Below are 19,372 nucleotides of genomic sequence, written 5' to 3' on the forward strand. Positions count from 1 at the left end.
AAGTGCTGAGAATGTAATAGATGCTCAGAGAGTAGTTACTATTAGTTTTATTATTATAAATAGTATGCAAATCCAGCAAGTCGATATCCACTGCTGGTGAAAATAGGGCTGGATAAGACTGCAGCATACATGTAAAACATAGACTTGTTGAAAAGGCAACATGAGTTGAGTCCATCTATAAAAGACATATAAAATGTAGATCTGGGGCTACAACAGAGTACGCCTTCTAGGCCAAAAGAAGAAGGTTAATCAAGTCACGGGGCAGCTTGCAGAAGAAGAGCAGGACACCGATCTGACCAGAGTGGGGAGTTACTTCGGGAGATGTGAGACACCCAAAACGTCTAAATAAATTGGCCTGAGATTTATTGCCAGCATGAAAAGTTTAAATGTATTCCAAAGAACCAACATTCCTTAATGTGTTCCCTATGAAACATCAATCCTGCCTGTGACTCTGCCAAAATAAGTAGAAATAAAAAAAAATCTCGGCAGCTCAAATTAGTTCAGGAGGTACTCCGTAGTCTATCACCCTCCTGAAAGTTTACCCTGCACATTGGCATATAAAGGACCCTGCCAATTCCTCAGCAAAGAGACATATTTAAGTTTACTTGACCCAGCATTTTCCTCATGTATTTAATCACAGAAGCTTGTTTTGAAATATTATTCATTACTCTTCCTCAGCACTAGTGTTTTATAAAACAAACTTTGGGAAACTGCGAGAGACAGTGAAGGAAGCCGGAGTTCTTGTGAAGGCCAGGGCCCTACAGAAAGGGCTGAAGGAGAAAAGACAGAGGTTAGTTGCAGTCAATAGGTGAAAGCCGCTATGGAAATGGGAAGGGAATTATTTATTAGAAAAACAACACAAAGAGACAATCAAGCAGATTTGATGACTTATTAGCAACGTGGGGGACAAAGGCCAAAACGATGAGAAATAACATTAAGGTCCCAAATCTGTGCAGCTGGGTTAATGGGGGTGCCAGAATTCAGTCAACAGATAGGGGTTGGAATCAGCCGTTCATTTCTCCATCCAACTCCCAACCAACACAATTAAGAGAATCAGTGGTAGCAACTGTTAATAAAATTCAAATGCAGTACTTTGGAAGAATGTGGTCTCCAAAAAAATTAGGAGCTGAGATCTACCATATTAGCATCTTGTCAAGAAGTCGTATGTGAAGGTCCTCAGAAATCAGAAACCTGAATGAGAGAGAAACTCCAGGAGGGGTGCTGTGGAGGCAGAGCTGTGAGCTCACAGGATGAGAAGGTGAAAAATAAAAGGAGAAGAGATATGTGTTCTCAGGACAGATGTGGAAAGGCAGAGCAGAGGAGTGGAGCAGGGGCAGAGTGGCTGGGGGCGGAGAGTAGTAAGAAGGGATTGTGATAAGAAGAAAGAATGATAGTACTCATAAATAAAAACTTCACATCAAAGGGAACTACATAGTGCAGCTAGTGAGTCATTTCTCCAAACACTCAGGGAAGGTTAGAACTCAAGTGTTGTAACCCAAGAGACTGGAGGTTAAGTGACCTAATAAATGTAGATATGTTTTTAAAAGGTGAGCAAATACAAGTGCTTTCAAACAGAAGCCGCTAGTCATGCAGAGAGAAAAGAAATTGGCAAACTTCATGTATGTTTGGAGGCAAACCTCTAAACGAATAAAAATGTAGTCAACAGAGAACATAGAATAGTTCTCATAAGTGTTGGCTTTGGAGTCTCATAGAGCAGCGTATCAGCTGCCCTCACCTTATTTATTTTTCGGACTCTTAGATCTCTCATTTGTAAAATGGAGCTTCTACTCCGTGGATCATTGTGAGGATCAGAGGACAGGATACACAGAGAATGGTCATCACAACACAGACTGACACAGACTTACACCCAATAAATCTTTACTGGCAATAGGACCAATTTTAGTGGCAAGAGATGTAGCAGTTTTTGTTGTTCTTGTTTTGCTCTTAGTAGACGTGACCTCCAGAGAGGAATAAATCTGCCTCGGCTTTGCATACAGTAATGCATAATTTATTATACAGTGTTTTCTGTAAAGTGAAATATTCATTCAGAATCTAGGGTCTATATTGTTTGTTTGGTCACTTCACTGTATTTTAGGTACACCAATGCTAAGGGGGTTTAGTCACCAGTTCTTTCAGTCAAAACTGGGTATATGCATCTTTTTCCAAAATTCAAGATGGCAGCCTTGATTAAATGTACCAGATTCTAGTAATGAATTTATGTATCTTTTTCTGTTCAAAACATATTCTTTCAGGGGCGCCTGGGTGGCTCAGTAGGTTGAGCGTCCGGCTTCGGCTCAGGTCATGATCTCACGGTTTGTGGGTTCGAGCCCTGTGTCAGGCTCTGTGCTGACAGCTCAGAGCCTGGAGCCTGCTTCGGATTCTGTGTCTCCCTCGCTCTCTGCCCCTCCCCCGCTCACACTCTGTCTCTCTCAAAAATAAACATTAAAAAAAAAAAAAAAGAATATTTTCCTGGTGCACCTGGGTGGCTCAGTCAGTTGAGTGTCCAACTTCTGCTTAGGTCATGATCTCACAGTTCATGAGTTCAAGCCCCAGGTTGGGCTCTGTACTGACAAGTCAGAGCCTGGAGCCTGCTTCAGATTCTGTGTCTCCCTCTCTCTCTCTCTGCCCCTCCCCTGCTCATACTCTGTCTCTCTCTCTCAAAAATAAACATTAAAAACATAAAAATAAAGAATATTTTCCTAAGCAAAGATCCAAGGAGGCCATATGTTATGTAAGAATGAATATTGGACTAGAAAGTTAACAACAACAACAACAACAACAACAACACCACAGATTGTCATTCAGCTCTTCCAGTTAATATTACCAAAGAGCCTCAGTTTCCTCACCTGGAAGGTGAACAGGTTGACCCCATAATAAAGGTTCATTCATTTATACAATTCTTTGGTGCTGAAATGGTGATGAGTTTGAGTGACAGAGCAACTCTACTCTTCTTTCTTACTCCTGGTGGAAATTCTACACAGTTATTTCAAGTTTAAAACTATAGTATTTTAATACTGTAAGTACGAAAATTTGGAAAGGTCTTATCACTGAAGATACCTCAACCTGAGTTGCCAGACGGGGGGGTGAGGGGTGGGGTGGAATCTGGAAAACTTAGTGGACATGGAAAACCAAGCCAGTATGATTTGGCAGTGGAGTACAGAGAACACCAACTATTACCACTCTGCACCCAAGCAGGCGTGGAGGTGTCACCACATAGATGAAAGCCTGGGCACTGAAGTGGGCATTTCCTCCAGGGTAGGGTGGAGGGAAATGCTATTAAATTGGAAACTCCTCCTAACATCCTTCTCCAATTTCTAATCCTTAACCTTTATAAAGCCCTCCGGACCTTCTCTTCCTTTCCCAATTGCAACTGGTTGTTAAACTGTATAAAATGACAAATAAGGCAATGGTAGATATTCCAGCCCAGGCCCTGGGGCCAGATTTCACTATAGGAATTCAGGCTCCACACTTACCTTGGGCATACTTCTTAACCACTAAGCCTCAGTTCCTCAGCTTTAAAATGGAGCTGATAACATCACTTGACTATAAAATGGCTGTGAGTATCAAATAAAGAAGATCAAACGAGACAGCCCACGAAAGTGGTTAGACACAGCAGACGCTAAATAAATATTAGCTGCTGCTGCTGCTGCTCCTGCGTTTCTTGCCATTATTATTTGATGATGATGATGACTGTTAACTAAACCATCAGAACTTACCAAGTACTTACGCCCTGTATGGACTACAACAGGTGGTAGATAAAAGATGACCCCTGATAACCTCAGGCCCCTCTTTCAGCTTTTCACCAACCCATGGCCAGAAATTGTAAAGTAACGGTATCCCTTACAACAGAACAGCATAAAAAACAGACAACAAACTGGTGTCCTCATGTCCCTTCCAACGCTGCTCCTGCTGGTGTGGGATTTCCTAGCCACCACGTGTGACACAGTTGGGTTTTATTTGCCACCTCTGTCTGCTGGTTGAGCCTCAGGAGTGGCGACAAACCCAACTCCAGATGCTCCGGCAGAAACTTCAGTGGCCACTTAGCTTAACACCTCCTTGGCAGGGTTAAAGTCAACACCCCAAATTCTTATTCTACAAGCATCTTGAGCTCTGGTTTCAAATTTCCTTGCTTTCCTGAGTTAAGGACAGACCCTTGGCGTTAAGGGACCTGGAGTTGCCTACAGTCTCAGGGGCCAGAAACCTTGCTCCAACACAGAATTACTAATTTGCAGAACCTCTGTCAGTGGAGATTTCTCATAAAGTGGGCCTCGAGGTCACAGTTTGGTTAAATTGTTGTTGCAGTCCCCCTCCTACAGCCACTCTTTAATTGGAGATACCTGTAGGCATGCCCAGGGAGTTAAGTAAGGTGTGCCAAAACCAACCAGAGCAATTCCACAGCCCCTGTCCTGGGTGCACGCAGCAGGCAGGGCCCTCTCTGAGAGCAGGCACACTAATGCTGTGCACAGCTGGAAACTAACCCTGGGGGAGGGTTTAAAAAGTCACCTGGCAACTGTGAGCCTCCTTGCACCCTGAGTTGCTGAAATCTGATATTTCCTGTTACTTGTGGGACGTGTAGCTGAGGTTATGTCAATTAAATGCACATCTGTGCTCAGTATACCGTACCCGCCTTTGTGTTATGTAATCTTGAACTTTCCTTTTGAGTTGGGATTCTGATGGTTAGGGCTAATGTAGCTAGAGGCACAGCTTATTGAATCTATGGGGTCTGAGTTTGGGCATCCACATCTGGGCTGCCTTTCGTTGCCTCTGGTCTTGTAGATGGTTAAGAGATTTAATTCTCTCTCAGAGTCCGTGTCTCTCTGTCTCTGTCTCTCCCTCCCTCTCTCCCTGTCTACACACGCACACACACACACACACACCCCTCTCTTATCAGTGAAAACTTTGCCACTAAGTATTATTTCCATGCCTGAAAACTGACATTCTGCCAGCAAAGAATTTACCCGATTCAAGTCTCGCTGTTGGGTGGTTAGGTCAAGCTTTCACCTACTACTTTGCCAACTCACAGTAAGATAGCATTTTACTTAAACCAAGCGCTACATGCACAACAGACAGTGGCCTTCTTGGCACCCAGTTCACAGTCCTGTGACGCCCAGCACAGGCAGAGTGGGATCCGCTCTAGGCTATAGCTCTTACTTTGGCAAGAAACAGCATTTGCATGAAAGCTTTCTAAAGTTTATTTAGCTTACTTCAAATATTTTATTTTAAATAAATCACCCAAACCAGATTTAATTCTTTTCATTTGGACAAGGAGAGAGAACGTCCATGTTATTAAAAGACAACAATGCTTTTCATTCTTCCTTCAGGTCTGATTTTAATATGACTTTTTTTTTTAATTTTGATAGAATTATCATTGCCCTTTCAGATCAACCCCACAAAGACGGCTCTACTACAGGGAGTACAACAAGGTTTAGCCTAATTGCTGCTTTTTACCTAATGAATTGCAAATTACTACTTTCGCAGAGAAGCCTGTGAAAATGTTCTACACATTTACGTCAAGTTTCCTCTTTGCTATTCTTTTCAGGGGTCTGCAAGAGCCCCAAACACTACCAAGACAGACTAACCCAGTCAATAAGGCAGCAATTAGGCGGGATTTTAGAAACAGACAATCCAGTGTCACCTGTGCCGGAAATAATGTGACACTCATTTAATGACAACAGATAATCAAAGTAAGTTTTAGACTATTTGAAGCCATATAATCAATCCTTTTCATTTGTGTATGAAACTATATATGAATCTAAGTATTTATTCTTGCCTCCTTCCAAGAAGGATTGTGAATAGCTTATGGGCATACATACTAAATGATTCAAATCACATAAGGGGAGACGTTTAAGGCAAAGTAAGGAGTCACTTGTTACTCAAAAGCTGCATGCTATTAGAGGTGGGCTACAAATTTATTTCTAGCTTCCTAGCAACTAAAGCAAAGATGGTGACTTTTAACCAGTCAAGATTAATTATGCCTTTATAATTTTTTTGGAGGGCTAAACAATGAAAATATAAACACACTCAACTAAATCCAGAGGCTTCTAGTCTGCGTTTTTATACCAGGTTTGTTCTCCTACTTCATCTACTCATTGGGTGTTGAGAGTAAGTTACATGTACCACAGGTGTTCATGTCTGCATTCACCCTGCTGTTACCCTTGTTAAGAGTATCGATCATTCTCAACCATTTGCCCTGGGAAGGGGGTCGCAAATGACCCCCAGGGGACGTTTGGCAATGTCTGGAGACACTGTTGATTGCCAAAATCTCCAGGAGAGAAGTGCTACTGGCCTCTAGTTCGTAGACATCAGAGATGCTACCAAACAGCATACAATGTGCAGGACATAGCCCACAACAAAGAATTACCTAGTCAAACTACATAGCACTGAGGTTGAAAATTGCAGCAACTAATAGGGTGTGTATGGCTGTGTGTGATTTTGTTCGAATAAGATAGAAACCAGTCACTTTTCTCAGTATAGAAAACACTAAACTTAGTTTGTACTTCGTTGGTCTTCTTTAGAAACCCATATGTAAGAAGAGCTTTTGTAAATGACAGATTAGGAAAAAATGAGCCCAAAGTTTGTTCTGGATCCTGGATATAATGCCAAAGGAATTTCAAAATAGAATATCTTTAGGCCACAGCTAAGGGACATCAGAATATGTCTACCTGAATGTGTTAGGAAAATCTGGGCACTGCTTAAAAAAATTGGAAGTCATCCCATCTCTTAACTCAATCTAAATAAATAAACTTTGCCAACAGAATGTGTTTTATAGCATCGGTGGAAGAACTGCTGGAGAGCAAGAGAGAGTAAACAGATGGAAAGGACACCAAAGGAAATTGAGAAATAGCCATCTGATGATATCACGTAGATTTGGACCAAGAACCACATGCCTGGGCTCTTCCCGCAATGACCTGCTGGATGCAGATGCACAGGGTCAATGGTCTCCCCGGTGCCCCAACAGCTGGATGGTTTTGTCCTTTGCCAATTGCCTCTCTTAGTGACATAAGGTTTACAAATACAATAGTTAATATGACCTGTTAAAAACTTGGTATTATTTTGTCATGTCCATCCTTCTATTCTTTTTCTCATTTTTTTTCTGATAAACCACCATTGTTATAGGTTTGGCAAGGCTAGTTCATAGTGGATAAACTAATAATGAAATGTAACTTTTTGTTCAACTATCTCAATAATCATCACCTTGATTCTTGTAACATAAAGTCAGATAATTCAAGATTTGTGCTGTTTCTGCACAAGACTAGTCCAATGTTTTTATTAAACTGATAAGCAATGATCCTGCCTGACAGCACTGTGATTAGCAGATGTAACTTATCTGTGCTCACACAAATTGAAGAGCTTAGCTAGGAAATCTTAGGAGTTCCTCTGAACTTTGTCTGCTTCAATAAGGAAATGCTTTCTAGAGAAATGCAAACATCTTCACTGACATGGCTATAGAGGAAAACTTCACCAATTTAAATTCTACTCTGCTCATCTAGAAAGGAAAGAAGCTGGAGGTAGCCTCCAGACCATCCAAAAACAAAGTTTCCTCACAGAGTTTCTGGGAGGTTGATTAAATGTAATAATTTATACACATTTTGAAATCAATTGGTGTGTTAGTCATAGGTAATTCTTCTTCCTGCACTAACTGTTGGGCTCTACTAAGGCATACTTGGTTGGCTTTCTTTGAGTTGTTTTATGTATGTCATTCTCTTTAAATAAAAATTATTTTACTAAATCTACAATTTCATTTTCATTAATTCAATCAACATTTTTATCTAGTGTATAATGTATAATTGTTTAATAGCTCTCTATCATAGATAGTGTGATATATATACAATATATATATTTATAATATATCACATATGTATCTATTGTCAAAAAAAAAAAAAAACACAAGGATACCTTTTAGCTATAAACTCTGATTTTAAACATGTGGAATAAACAAACTTGTGCCCATATGAAAGCTGCTTTCAGCCATCATCTAAGCTCACTTCTCTAAGGTTAACTAGTTTATAAAATACTTTCTAATTGATTTCATGGATTTGTTAATCCTGCTTATTAAAACACTTTGACAGTGACATTATTAATATTCCCCTTTTGATGAAACACTTCAGAAAACTATCTGCCTACAAGAGAGTATAAGAAACTCACTTCAGCATTAAGACACACATAGACTATCTATCATATCAGATATCCCATGCATATCCCATGCAAATGAAAATGAAAAGAAAGCTGGAGTAGTCATATTCATATCAGACAAAATAGACTTTAAAACAAAGACTGTGCCTGGGTGGCGCAGTTGGCTAAGTGGCTGACTTCAGCTCAGGTCAAGATCTCACAGTCTGTGAGTTCGAGCCCCGCATCAGGCTCTGTGCTGACAGCTCAGAGCCTGGAGGCTGCTTTGGATTCTGTGTCTCCCTCTCTCTCTCTGCTCCTCCCCTGTTGTGCTTTATCTCTGTCTCTCAAAAATAAATAAATGTTTAAAAAATTAAAAAAAAAAAGACTAATAAAAGGCAAAGAAGGGTATTTACATAAAAATAAAAGTGTCAATGCAGAGAGAAGATATAACATTTTTATGTTAATGTCATGTTTATTTATATTAAACGATTTATTAAGTTTATATTAAATGTTACATCATAACATGTAACATTTAGAAATATATATGTACCCAACATAGGAGTACCAAGATATATAAGGCAAATATTAACAGAACTAAAGGGAAAAATTGAAAGAAATACCATAATGGAAGACTTTAATATCCCATTTTCATCAATGGATAGATCATTCTGACAAAAAATCCATAAAGAAACATCAGCCTTAAATAACACATTAAACCAGATGGACTTAATAGTTAAGTATTATACAGAACATTCCTTCCAAAACCAGCAGAATACACATTCTTCTCAAGTACACATGGAACATTCTCCAGGACAGGGCATATGTTGAACCATAAAAGTCTCAATAAATTCAAGAAAATTGAAATCATATCAAGTATCTTTTCCAACCACAATGGTATGGAACTAGAAATTAATTACAAGAAAAAAAAAGGAAATGCAAAAACATGAAGATTAAACAACATGCTACTTAGCAACCAATAAGTCATCAAAGAAATCAAAGGAAAAATCCAAAAATAACTAGACAAGTGAAAGCAGAAATGCAGCATACCAAAACCTATGCAATGCAACAAAAGTGGTTCTAAGAGGGAAGTTCACAGCAATACAGACCTATCTCAAGAAACAAGAAAAATCTCAAATAAACAATCTAATTTTATAACTAAAGGAACTGAAAAAAAGGACAAAGCCCAAAACTAGTAGAAGGAAGGAAATAATAATGATCACAGTGGAAATAAATGAAATCAAGACTAAAAAGACAATTAAAAAGATCAATGAAACTAAGAGCTGGTTCTTTGAAAAAATAAATAAAATTTACAAACCCTTAGCTAAACAAGCCAAGAAAAAAAAGAAAAGAGACTCAAAGAAATAAGATCATAAATGAAAGTGGAAAAGTTAAAATTGACCTCAGAGAAATATAAAAGATGATAGGAAACTACTATCAACAATTATATGACAACAAGCTGAATATCCTAGAAGAAATGGATAAATTCCTAGAAACATACAATCCTCTAAGACTAAATCATGAAGAAATATAAATTCTGAATAGATGAATTTTTTGTAAGGAAATTGAAACAATAATCAAAAATCTCCCCCAAAACAAAAATTCAGGACCAGAGAGCTTCATTGGTGAATTCTACCAAACGTTCGAAGATTCAATACCTATTCTTCTCAAAATTTTCCAAAAAATTGAAGAGGAAGAAAAGCTTCCAAACACATTTTTAAGGCTACCATTACCCTGATATCAAAACTAGATAAGGACACCACCCAAAAGGAAATTACAGACCAATATCCTTGATAAACATAGATGTAAAAATCCTCAACAAAACATCATCAAATCAAATCCAAAAACACATTAAAAGGATCATATACATAATCAAGTAGGATTTATTCCAGGGATGCAAGAATGTATTCAACAACCACAAATCAATCAATGTGATACATCACATTAACAAAATGAAGGATAAAAATAATATAATCTCAATAGATGCAAAAAAATCATTTTACAAAAGTCAACATCCATTTATGATAAAAACTTTCAGCAAAGTGTATATAGAAGGAATATACCTCAACATTAAGTCATATATGACAATCTTATAGCTAACATCATACTCAACCACGAAAAGCTAAAAGCTTTTCCTCTAAGATCAGGAACCAAATAAGAATGCCCCTCTCACCACGTAGTACTGGAAGGACTACCCAAAGCAATTAGGCCAGAAAAAGAAATAAAAATCATCCAAATCAGAAAGGAAAGAGAAAAACGATCATTATTTGCAGATGACATGATACTATATAGAGGAAACCCTAAAGAATCCACCAAAAAAAATTAGAAGTAATAAATGAATGAAGTAAACTTTCAGGGTACAAAATCAGTATTCAGAAATCTGGGCATTTCTGCACACTAATAACAAAACATCACAAAGAGAATTTTTTAAAATTTTTCACTCACAATTGTATCAAAAAGAATAAAATATCCAGAAATAAATTTAACCAAGGAAATGAAAGACCTGTACACTGAAAACTATAAGACACTGATGAAAGAAATTGAAGGAGACACAAATAAAGGGAAAGATATTTCATATTCATGGATTAGAAGAATTAATATTGTTAAAATGCCCATACTACCTGAGGCAATCTACAGATTTAATGCAATCCCTATCAAAATGCATTTCTTACACATCTAGAACAAATAATACTAAAATTTGTATGGAACCACAAAAGACCCCAAAAAGCCAAAGCAATCTTGAGAAAGAAAAACAAAACTGCAGGTATCACACTCCCTGATTTCAAACTTACTACAAAGCTATAGTAATCATATTTTTTTGGTACAAAAACAGACATGCAGATCAATGGAGTAGGACTGAGGGCCCAGAAACAAACCTATACATAAATGGACAATTAATGTATGACAGAGGAGCCAAGAACATAAGATGGAGAAAGGACAATCTCTTCAATAAATGACTGTAGGAAAACCGAACAGCTACATGGAAAAGAATGAAACTAGACCTCTATCTTTACTATACACAAAAATTAACTCAACTGGGTGTTATGCTAAGTGAAATAAGCCATATAGAGAAAGACAGATACCATATGTTTTCACCCTTATGTGGATCCTGAGAAACTTAACAGAAACCCATGGGGGAGGGGAAGGAAAAAAAAAATGAGGTTAGAGTGGGAGAGAGCCAAAGCATAAGAGACTCTTAAAAACTGAGAACAAACTGAGGGTTGATGGGGGGTGGGAGGGAGGGGAGGGGAGGTGATGGGCATTGAAGAGGGCATCGTTTGGGATGAGCACTGGATGTTGTATGGAAACTAATTGGACAATAAATTTCATATAATAAAAAGAAAAGAAAAAAAATTAACTCAACTGAGTTTAAAGATTTCAATGTAGAACCTGAAACTGCAAAATTCCTAGACGAAAACACAGGCAATAAACTCCTTGACATGTCTTAGGGACGTCTTTGTGAATCTGACTCCAAAAGCAAGGAAAACAGAAGCAAAAATAAACAAGTGGGACTACATCAAACTAAAAAGCTTCTGCACAACAAAGAAAACCATCTTCAAAATGAAAAGACAACTTACTGAATGAGAGAAGATATTTGCATACCATAGAGCTGATAAAGGATTACTATTCAAACTATATAAGGAACTCATATAACTCAACAATGAAAAAACAAAGAACCCAATTTAAAAAATGGGCAAACGCTCTGAATAGAGGGTTCTCCAAAGAAGACATCCAGATGGCCAACAGGCACTTGAAAAGATGTTCAACATCACTAATTGTTATGGAAATGAAAATCAAAATCACAATGAGATATCACCTAACAGCTGCTAGAGTGGCATTTATCAAAAAGACAAGAAATAACAAGTGTTAGAGAGGATGTGGAGAAAAAACAATCCTCGTACACTGTTTGTGGGAGTGTAAATTGGTGTAACCAGTGTGGAAAATAGTATAGAGATTCTTCAGGAAATTCTACCATATGACCCAGCTATTCCACATTTGGGTATTTTTCTGAAGAATACAAAAATGCTAATTTGAAAATATATCTGCACTTCTATGTTCATTGCAGCATTATTTACAACAGCCAAGATATGGAAACAATCTAAGTGTCTACTAATACATGAATGGATAAAGAAGATGTGGTATATTTCTATAATGGAATATCATTCAGCCATCAAAAAGAATGAAATCTTGCATTTGTGACAACACAGATGGACCTTGGGGGTATTATGCTAAGTGAAATAAGTCAGATGAAGAAAGATAAATACCACGTGATTTCACTCATATGTATAATCGAAAGCAAAGAAACAAAATTTTTAAAAACCTCAGAGATACAGAAAACAGACTAGTGGTTACCAGAGGGGAAGGTGATGGGGGAAAGGTATGTGTATGAAATGGATGAAGAAGGTCAATTCTGTGGTGATGGATGATAACTAGACTTGTGGTAATTACTTTGTAGTGTATTCAGATGTTGAATTATAAAGCTGCACACACGAAGCTAAAATAAATAAATAAATAAACAAATAAATAAGTAAATAGATAAAGTGCAAGCTGTCTCAACGCCATATGAATTTGAAGAGGACTAAAATGGCAATTTGCTAGTCATATGTCTACATGTGGGGATAACACTGAACTTGTTGCTATGCTCTGAGTGATTAGCAGTGCAGTCTCAGTCAGCTTTCAGAATAAGCCATTTTGGGGAGAGAACCTTCAAGAACTCAGTTAAAAAGAACAGGATTGGAGTGCCTGGGTGGCTCAGTCAATTAAGCAGCTGACTCTTAATTTTAGTGCAGGTCACGATCTCACGGTTTATGGGATCAAGCCCTATGTTGGGCTCCATGCTGGCAGAGGAGAGAAACACTAGTCTGTTTTCTCCCTCTCTCTGCCCCTCCCCTGCTTACACAAGAGTGCACTCTGTCTCTCCCTCTGTCTCTCTCTCAAAATAAATAAATAAACATTAAAAAAATAACAGGATGGCCAAACCATTGCCACTCTAAAGACCTCTTGTTTAACTCTGCCAATAGCAGCACCAAACGTGCCAAGGTGAAATGGTAAAGAGGGTGGGGTTGGAGAGGAGGAAATAAGTGTGGGTGTTTGGCTTTATAATGATACAAGGAAAATCCCTCCTAGATTATGTATATTGTTTGTTTTACTGGATATCATCTTAACTGCTATGACTGCAGACGCTATTACTTAAAATGCATATTAAGTTATGTGGTCCTTCTTAAAACCTCATCAGACCATTTAACTTCTAAATTTCTATTAGCAACAAACTCTAATGGAACTATTCAGTGCTGCTTCTGAGAGGGGATTCCAACTGATTTAAAGTCTGTAGAAAAGTGGGATGACCCCATCCCATACCTAGAGACACAAAATGTGCAAAAACTTATACCACCATTTTTCTTGCTGAATTATAAAAGGTGAAGCAAATATTAATAGCAATTTCCAAAGGAGTAAACTTACTTTCAGTGCAAATAGGACAGCATCCTTTCCTGTTGAGAATTTTACCCTAATCAAGAGGAAAAAAACAAAAAACACAAGAGCTTAATGTTAAGAAACAGGGCATGCTGAAGACAAAACTTTTTAAAATACCAGTTCAACTAATGAAATCAGTCCAAGCTATATTTGAACTCAATGCTCAGATGGTGATGATGATAGTGAAAATGAACTTAGAAGTATCAGGTTCTAACGCCAGGCAAAGTCATTCAGAAAGCTTTCCTGTTCTTATCCTCTGAGAAATACAATATCTAAAGGACTCACTGGTGTGATTTTTTTCACATGGAGGGAAGATGCAGACAGTCTGGATTATACCTTTTCACTTATATCCAGACTAGTCCTCTAGAGACCAAGCACACACATAAAAATGAGAATCGTCTATCAACCTCTCGATCCATGTGAGGCCTTCATTCTGTCTTTGCTTGTTGGAGGGGCCCAAACAGTACATCATAACCCAAGCACAGGCCTATGGATATGGACAATATCTGTGCTGCAGATCACATTCATTCAGGATTTCTTCTTTCATCAAGTGGTATGCTATCCATGTTAAGTCACTGTTATCCAGTCAAAGGCAATGAAGCTGAGGGTTTTGAAATGCTGAGTAATTTTCCATTACCTTTCTGGAAATACAATGTAATCTCCTATATTCCATTGTTTCTCATTTTTTTTAATGCATGACGTTAAAAAAAGGAAACATACTCTCAGGGCCGACATCAGAAAATGGCATTGTCTTATCTCTGACTCAATGAAGCTCAGAGACAAAAAGAAATGTGGTCGATTGCCACTACTGATGAATTGCATATAGAATAGATTTAGGTACTCAAAAAAAAAATCATACTGACTTAAAAAATGCTGGTTGATAATTGAGGAACTAGAACATCATCTGATTCATTTTTGCATCAGAGCCAGGCCTAAAATGGTACATTAAAAGCTATGACAACTTTGTGACTTAAAACTTAGTCTCTCAGCTCACTCAGCTCTCCCTTGGTTTGGGGCATTAGGACCTATTTTCATTGCCTAAAGCTCTATTCATTTCTATTTGGCACAGAGGCCCCTTTTAGTTTCTTGTGACTGAAAGAAGCTGAGGACAAGATCAAATGAGGTCTGCTCTAGCCAAAATCAATGAGGTTGGCTCCCCCTGGAGTAGTGGCCTCGAGGGAGTACAGAACAATTTGAACCAAGGCCTTAATAGAGGGTGACTATATGAACCCCCACATCTGCACCTTGGCAGAAACTGCCATCTCCTTTCTCCTGGAACTGAGTGCGGCTGGTAATCTCACTGAATCATATAAGGAATAAATCAAGCACAAGCTATGAAGTCTAGGCTCCCAAGTTATATGTTGTAAAACTCTGGACATGTGACCTCACTGGTAAGAAGGGTCTAGTAACAGCACTCAACTCAGAGGGGTGGTCTCAACATTAACAGAGTAATGTCCTGTGACTATACAGAAAGTCTCAGTATGCATCAGTGATGATGAGATGGAAGTGTTATAATGACCCGTCCTCACTGGAACCCCCTACAGGCCTTCTCACAAAAGGCACTCCTTTGCCTCTGGGAAGGGCTTCAGGGGAGGATGGACAGGAAGTCCAACCATAAGACCCTTCAACAAGGCACCCACACTTCTGGAAAAAAAAAAAAAGAGGAGCAGTAGCCAGGAAGAACAGAGCAGGGAATATAGTCTGCTTCTTTAAAAAAAAAAAAAAAAATTAAATTTCCCCAGGCAATGCAAGGGAGGGGAAATAAGCATTTAACAGGGTTTCCATGGTAGAACTAAGTTATCTTCCAAAGTCCTATGTTGGCCCCTGAGGAGGGAAAATGTAAACCGGAGGAAAGGCTGGAAAGATGCCTAGAAGCAGAAAGGTGGCCCCTGGGGCAGGAGCCGGGCCCAGACAAGCTTTGACAAGACCAGGAGGGGGAGGAAAGGTCTGCACTTGGAGAGCTGGATGCTCCTGGCTCAAATGAGGCCCCCACAGAGGAGATGCTAACAAGATGCCACGGACATAAAGAACGCTGACCTCCCCACAGCAAGAGGACAATGAAACCCATCAACCCTGCCACAAGTGGCAGGACTCAAGTAAAGCTGGAAACTCCACCATTGCCTGTTGGGGCTAGTTACTTGAGCCACCAGGTTGGCACAGCATCCTGTTTTTGTCTTGTAGAATAAGGAAGCCCATTATTACCAACATGTGCTGCAGGAGTTCATTAGCAGTGAGGGTTCCCCAAGGACTGGCATAAATGATGTGATCCCATTTTTCCCAATGAATATTTATAAGCAGACCATGTTCAAGTCTACTTATTGTATCTCCCTTTTTTTTTTCCTTTTATGGGAGATTTTCAGTTTTATGTCTGAGGCTTTTTAAAGCAAGACTAATTAGGGTTTTTTCCCCCCTTTTTTTCTCTCCCCCCTTCATTCAGTTGTGCAATAGCAACAGCTGTTGTTTTTTTGTGCCTCATTTGGCACTCAAGTAAAAACAGCAACTTTTTGTTTATAATAATAACAGATGTGAATAAAATTAAAAGCTGTCTATAACAGAGAAGGGAGGACATGTCCTGAATATATGGATATATTTTTTCATTCACTGGAAGGTACTGAATAGGTTTGACATTTTCCCAAAATGCATAAAACCTTGAAAGGTTTCAAGTTGCTGAGGTGAACTCAATGAAGCTCAAGCCGTAGAAGATAATGATTGCTTTATTCAGCATGCTGGAACTGTGGGTTTCTGAAAAGAGATATTTCCATAGGGGCACTATTTCCATTTTGGGCTACAGTGGAGGCCAAGGTTAGAGAGGGAAAACGTCAGTAAAGGGGTCGGGGGTGCTGCTAGGCCAGAGAAACCCCTTGGGGAGTTTATTAATAAACAACTACATACACTTTGAATGGCGAAGGGAAGAAATCTCTGATTTGGGGAGAGGAAAAAGAAAAGAGAAAAATATGGTGTTCAACAGAAAACCCAGCAAAAGGATCAAGAGAGCAGATCTAACAGGAGTTGGAGACATTAAAACAAAGAAGTGGGAGAAGTCAATGAGAAATAGGAGACTTGGGTCAAGTGTAAGGTAGGAGCTATTTTCCTACAAGGCTAGAATTTGGGTGGGAAGTGCAAAAAAGAAGGAGAGAAATTTGCAAAGGGGGTTTGTGGCTATTGGGGGACCTAGAAGTATCAGGAAATCTAGATTCTGTGTTCAGAAGACGGCATGTGGCCATGCCACAGGTAGGACGTTTCCCAAGACCTGAAGGTAAAGAAAAAGTCAACCTGCATTCCAGACATACCTGCGGGCAGCTGCTGATGGGAACGCACTGCTTCTTTCGACACTCTGTCTTGCCTTTCACACAAGCACAGATGGTGCAATTAACAGAGGACCACATCTCTCCATCCTATGGGAGAGAGCACAAGATTCTGCTATCAGCTGGAGGCTGATGGGAGCTAATCCAACAGGCTGGGATTTCTCTGCCAAGGAGAGCATTTCTTACTCTGAGTGAGAGATCCATCATCAGACTAAATTACTCTGAGGTGTCTATCTACACCTACCCAATTTGAAGGTGTGTGTAGGTGTGTGTAGGTGTGTGTGTGTGTGTGTGTGTGTGTGTGTGTGTGTGTGTGTGTGTTCCCCCTCCAGGATATAAAAAGAATTCTTATGCATCTAACCAAACCATATTTGCATCGTGCTCCTCCTACATTGTTTACTTAGCTTCACCCTGGAAGACAAGCATGAGTTGAACATGATGCAGTAGCAAAGGTCTAATGTTCCTGTGTGATAGACCTGAAATGTTTAAGCTATTCCAGGCAGCAGCAGTTGAGATGTACAAAGGTGGTGAATTTATTCCCACATGTGACATGGTTCTGGACCACACAGGGTATGATCCATTCAAAGAACAGAGGCTAATTCACAGGACTCTCATTGCCCAGGCAGACACTTGATCAGCAAGCCATCCAAATATGTGGAGCCCAGATGGAATACTCCGAGATACCATGCCCCTGCCTGTCTGATACTTTCCTCCCCAAAAGCTAGATAGCACCTTGGGACACATTTTCTAGCCCAGAAAGGGCTGTTTGAGGAATATTTTTGGCTCATTGAATCTATAATATGCAGTTACCAAATACCCAGCCACAAGAAGCCCTGTATCTCTGGAGAACACACAGGGATGTGCATCCTAGCTTATGCAAGAGTAGATTACAGGCACAAGGGTTGGATGTGAAAACAAAACAAAGATTCCTTCCTGAGTTTGTAGATATAAGCAGAAAAATTTGTTAAAAACAGAGAAACTATCTCAGATTTTGATGATGACTCCTCTTCCTTTTCCTTCGCACATTTTGAAGCTATTTAAGGACTACTAGAACCTTTTATTTCTCGAGAAACAAAGACCTAACTGAATCTGTCCTAAAGGGCATCTCACAAGTCCAAATTCTCTGTGTGCACATTTCTAGGACTTGGCGTTTCAAAGATGACTCTCTGTAAATTATTTTAGGCTTCATCACATAAAGGAACCTTTGTACAGGAGCCTTGAAAGCACTTCGTACACAATACCATTGTGAGAGGGGGTCTATTGCATCCAGGTGCTCTGGAAACACAAGAATGACTTTATGTAAAAAGGATACATGAGTGGCTCTGAAAGCCTGGTGTAAATACAACACACATGTGACCCCCTTCTTTTGGGCATGACACATCATGTCTTCTTACTGATTCCATAAGAATCAAGACTCTCCTTCCAACTCCATCAATGCAAAAGGAAATCTGGCCAAGTACAACATGAGGATCTCCCACATCTGACTTGATTCTGAGGGTCCCAGTCTCAAGAATGTCCTGAGATGATACCTCCGGTACAGAAAGACTCCCTCCACCCAAAAAACTAAATGGAAAGCAGTTTGGACAAATACAACAATCTTTATCCTGACGTTTACATGGTCACTGCACAGCTATGCTGTCAGAAAACTACGGGTAGTATTTGATAAGTAGCAGATGGTCAGGAGACAACCGTGCTAGGTCAGTTGGGGCAAGGCTCTCTCACCTTTGCTCAATGGCTGTGCCAGCATGAACATCCTTACCTGAATATCTTCCAAGTGAGAAAATCTCTCTTTGAAAAAGCAGCTTTGTAAAAAGTTCCAAAAGTATTAAGCTATAGGACCATCAGGATCTTGGAAAGGGACACTGAGCATCTCTGACTGAATGAGATGTCCTCAGCTCATAAGAGGAGAGGGAGATTTGGGCTCCCATAACAGTACCATCCGGAGGTGGGTGGGGTGGAGGGGTATCTTCAGCTCAATCCCCATCACTGGATGACCACATTTGGAAAAGGCAATAATGTTTTACAGGCTTAAAACACTTCATAAAGCAAAAATAAAGCTGAAGAAAACCATTTTTTCAAACAGTTGCTTCTCTGCCCCATGTATATTTGATTTTAAAAATATGTATATATATTGCCATATAAATAACTACATTTGTGCACGCACAGACATACACACACACACACACACACACACACACACACACACACACACCCCATATGTGTCTACAAAATATGGAATACTCCAATCTGCCTTTTATCTGGAGCTTTTTACATTTCAGTATAGTACAATAGTTCCCATGAGCTTGGCTTGTGACATACCCGGAAAACCTTGTTGCCAAATTTGCACACTTTGACATCTTCTGGAGGCACTCGCAGGAGGCACTCTTCACAACAGGTCTCCTCCCCTCTGATGCAGCCACCAGGGTGGGAGCATTTCTTCTTACATACTACAGTAGAGTCCTGGGGACCCAAAGGCAAACCAGAAA

The 19,372-nt window shown here is 39.4% G+C and overlaps 1 protein-coding gene across 5 annotated transcripts in view; it reads right to left on the bottom strand.

Moving 5' to 3' along the window:
* The window catches only part of BMPER (BMP binding endothelial regulator), a 258,092-nt gene that overhangs the window by 92,247 nt on the left and 146,473 nt on the right, over positions 1–19,372 (bottom strand). For all 5 annotated transcript variants that reach the window (XM_086692840.1, XM_086692859.1, XM_025929717.2 and 2 more), the window contains exons 9-11: positions 19,206–19,346; positions 16,872–16,976; positions 13,570–13,615 (exon numbers count right to left, since the gene is read on the bottom strand). In XM_086692840.1, coding sequence (XP_086548966.1) covers positions 13,570–13,615; positions 16,872–16,976; positions 19,206–19,346 — 292 coding nt within the window. The remainder of the gene's footprint in view (positions 1–13,569; positions 13,616–16,871; positions 16,977–19,205; positions 19,347–19,372) is intronic.

This window comes from Puma concolor, chromosome A2 (genome assembly GCF_028749965.1).
Source record: "Puma concolor isolate L17-30 chromosome A2, mPumCon1.1.hap2, whole genome shotgun sequence".
Lineage (NCBI taxonomy): Eukaryota > Metazoa > Chordata > Mammalia > Carnivora > Felidae > Puma > Puma concolor.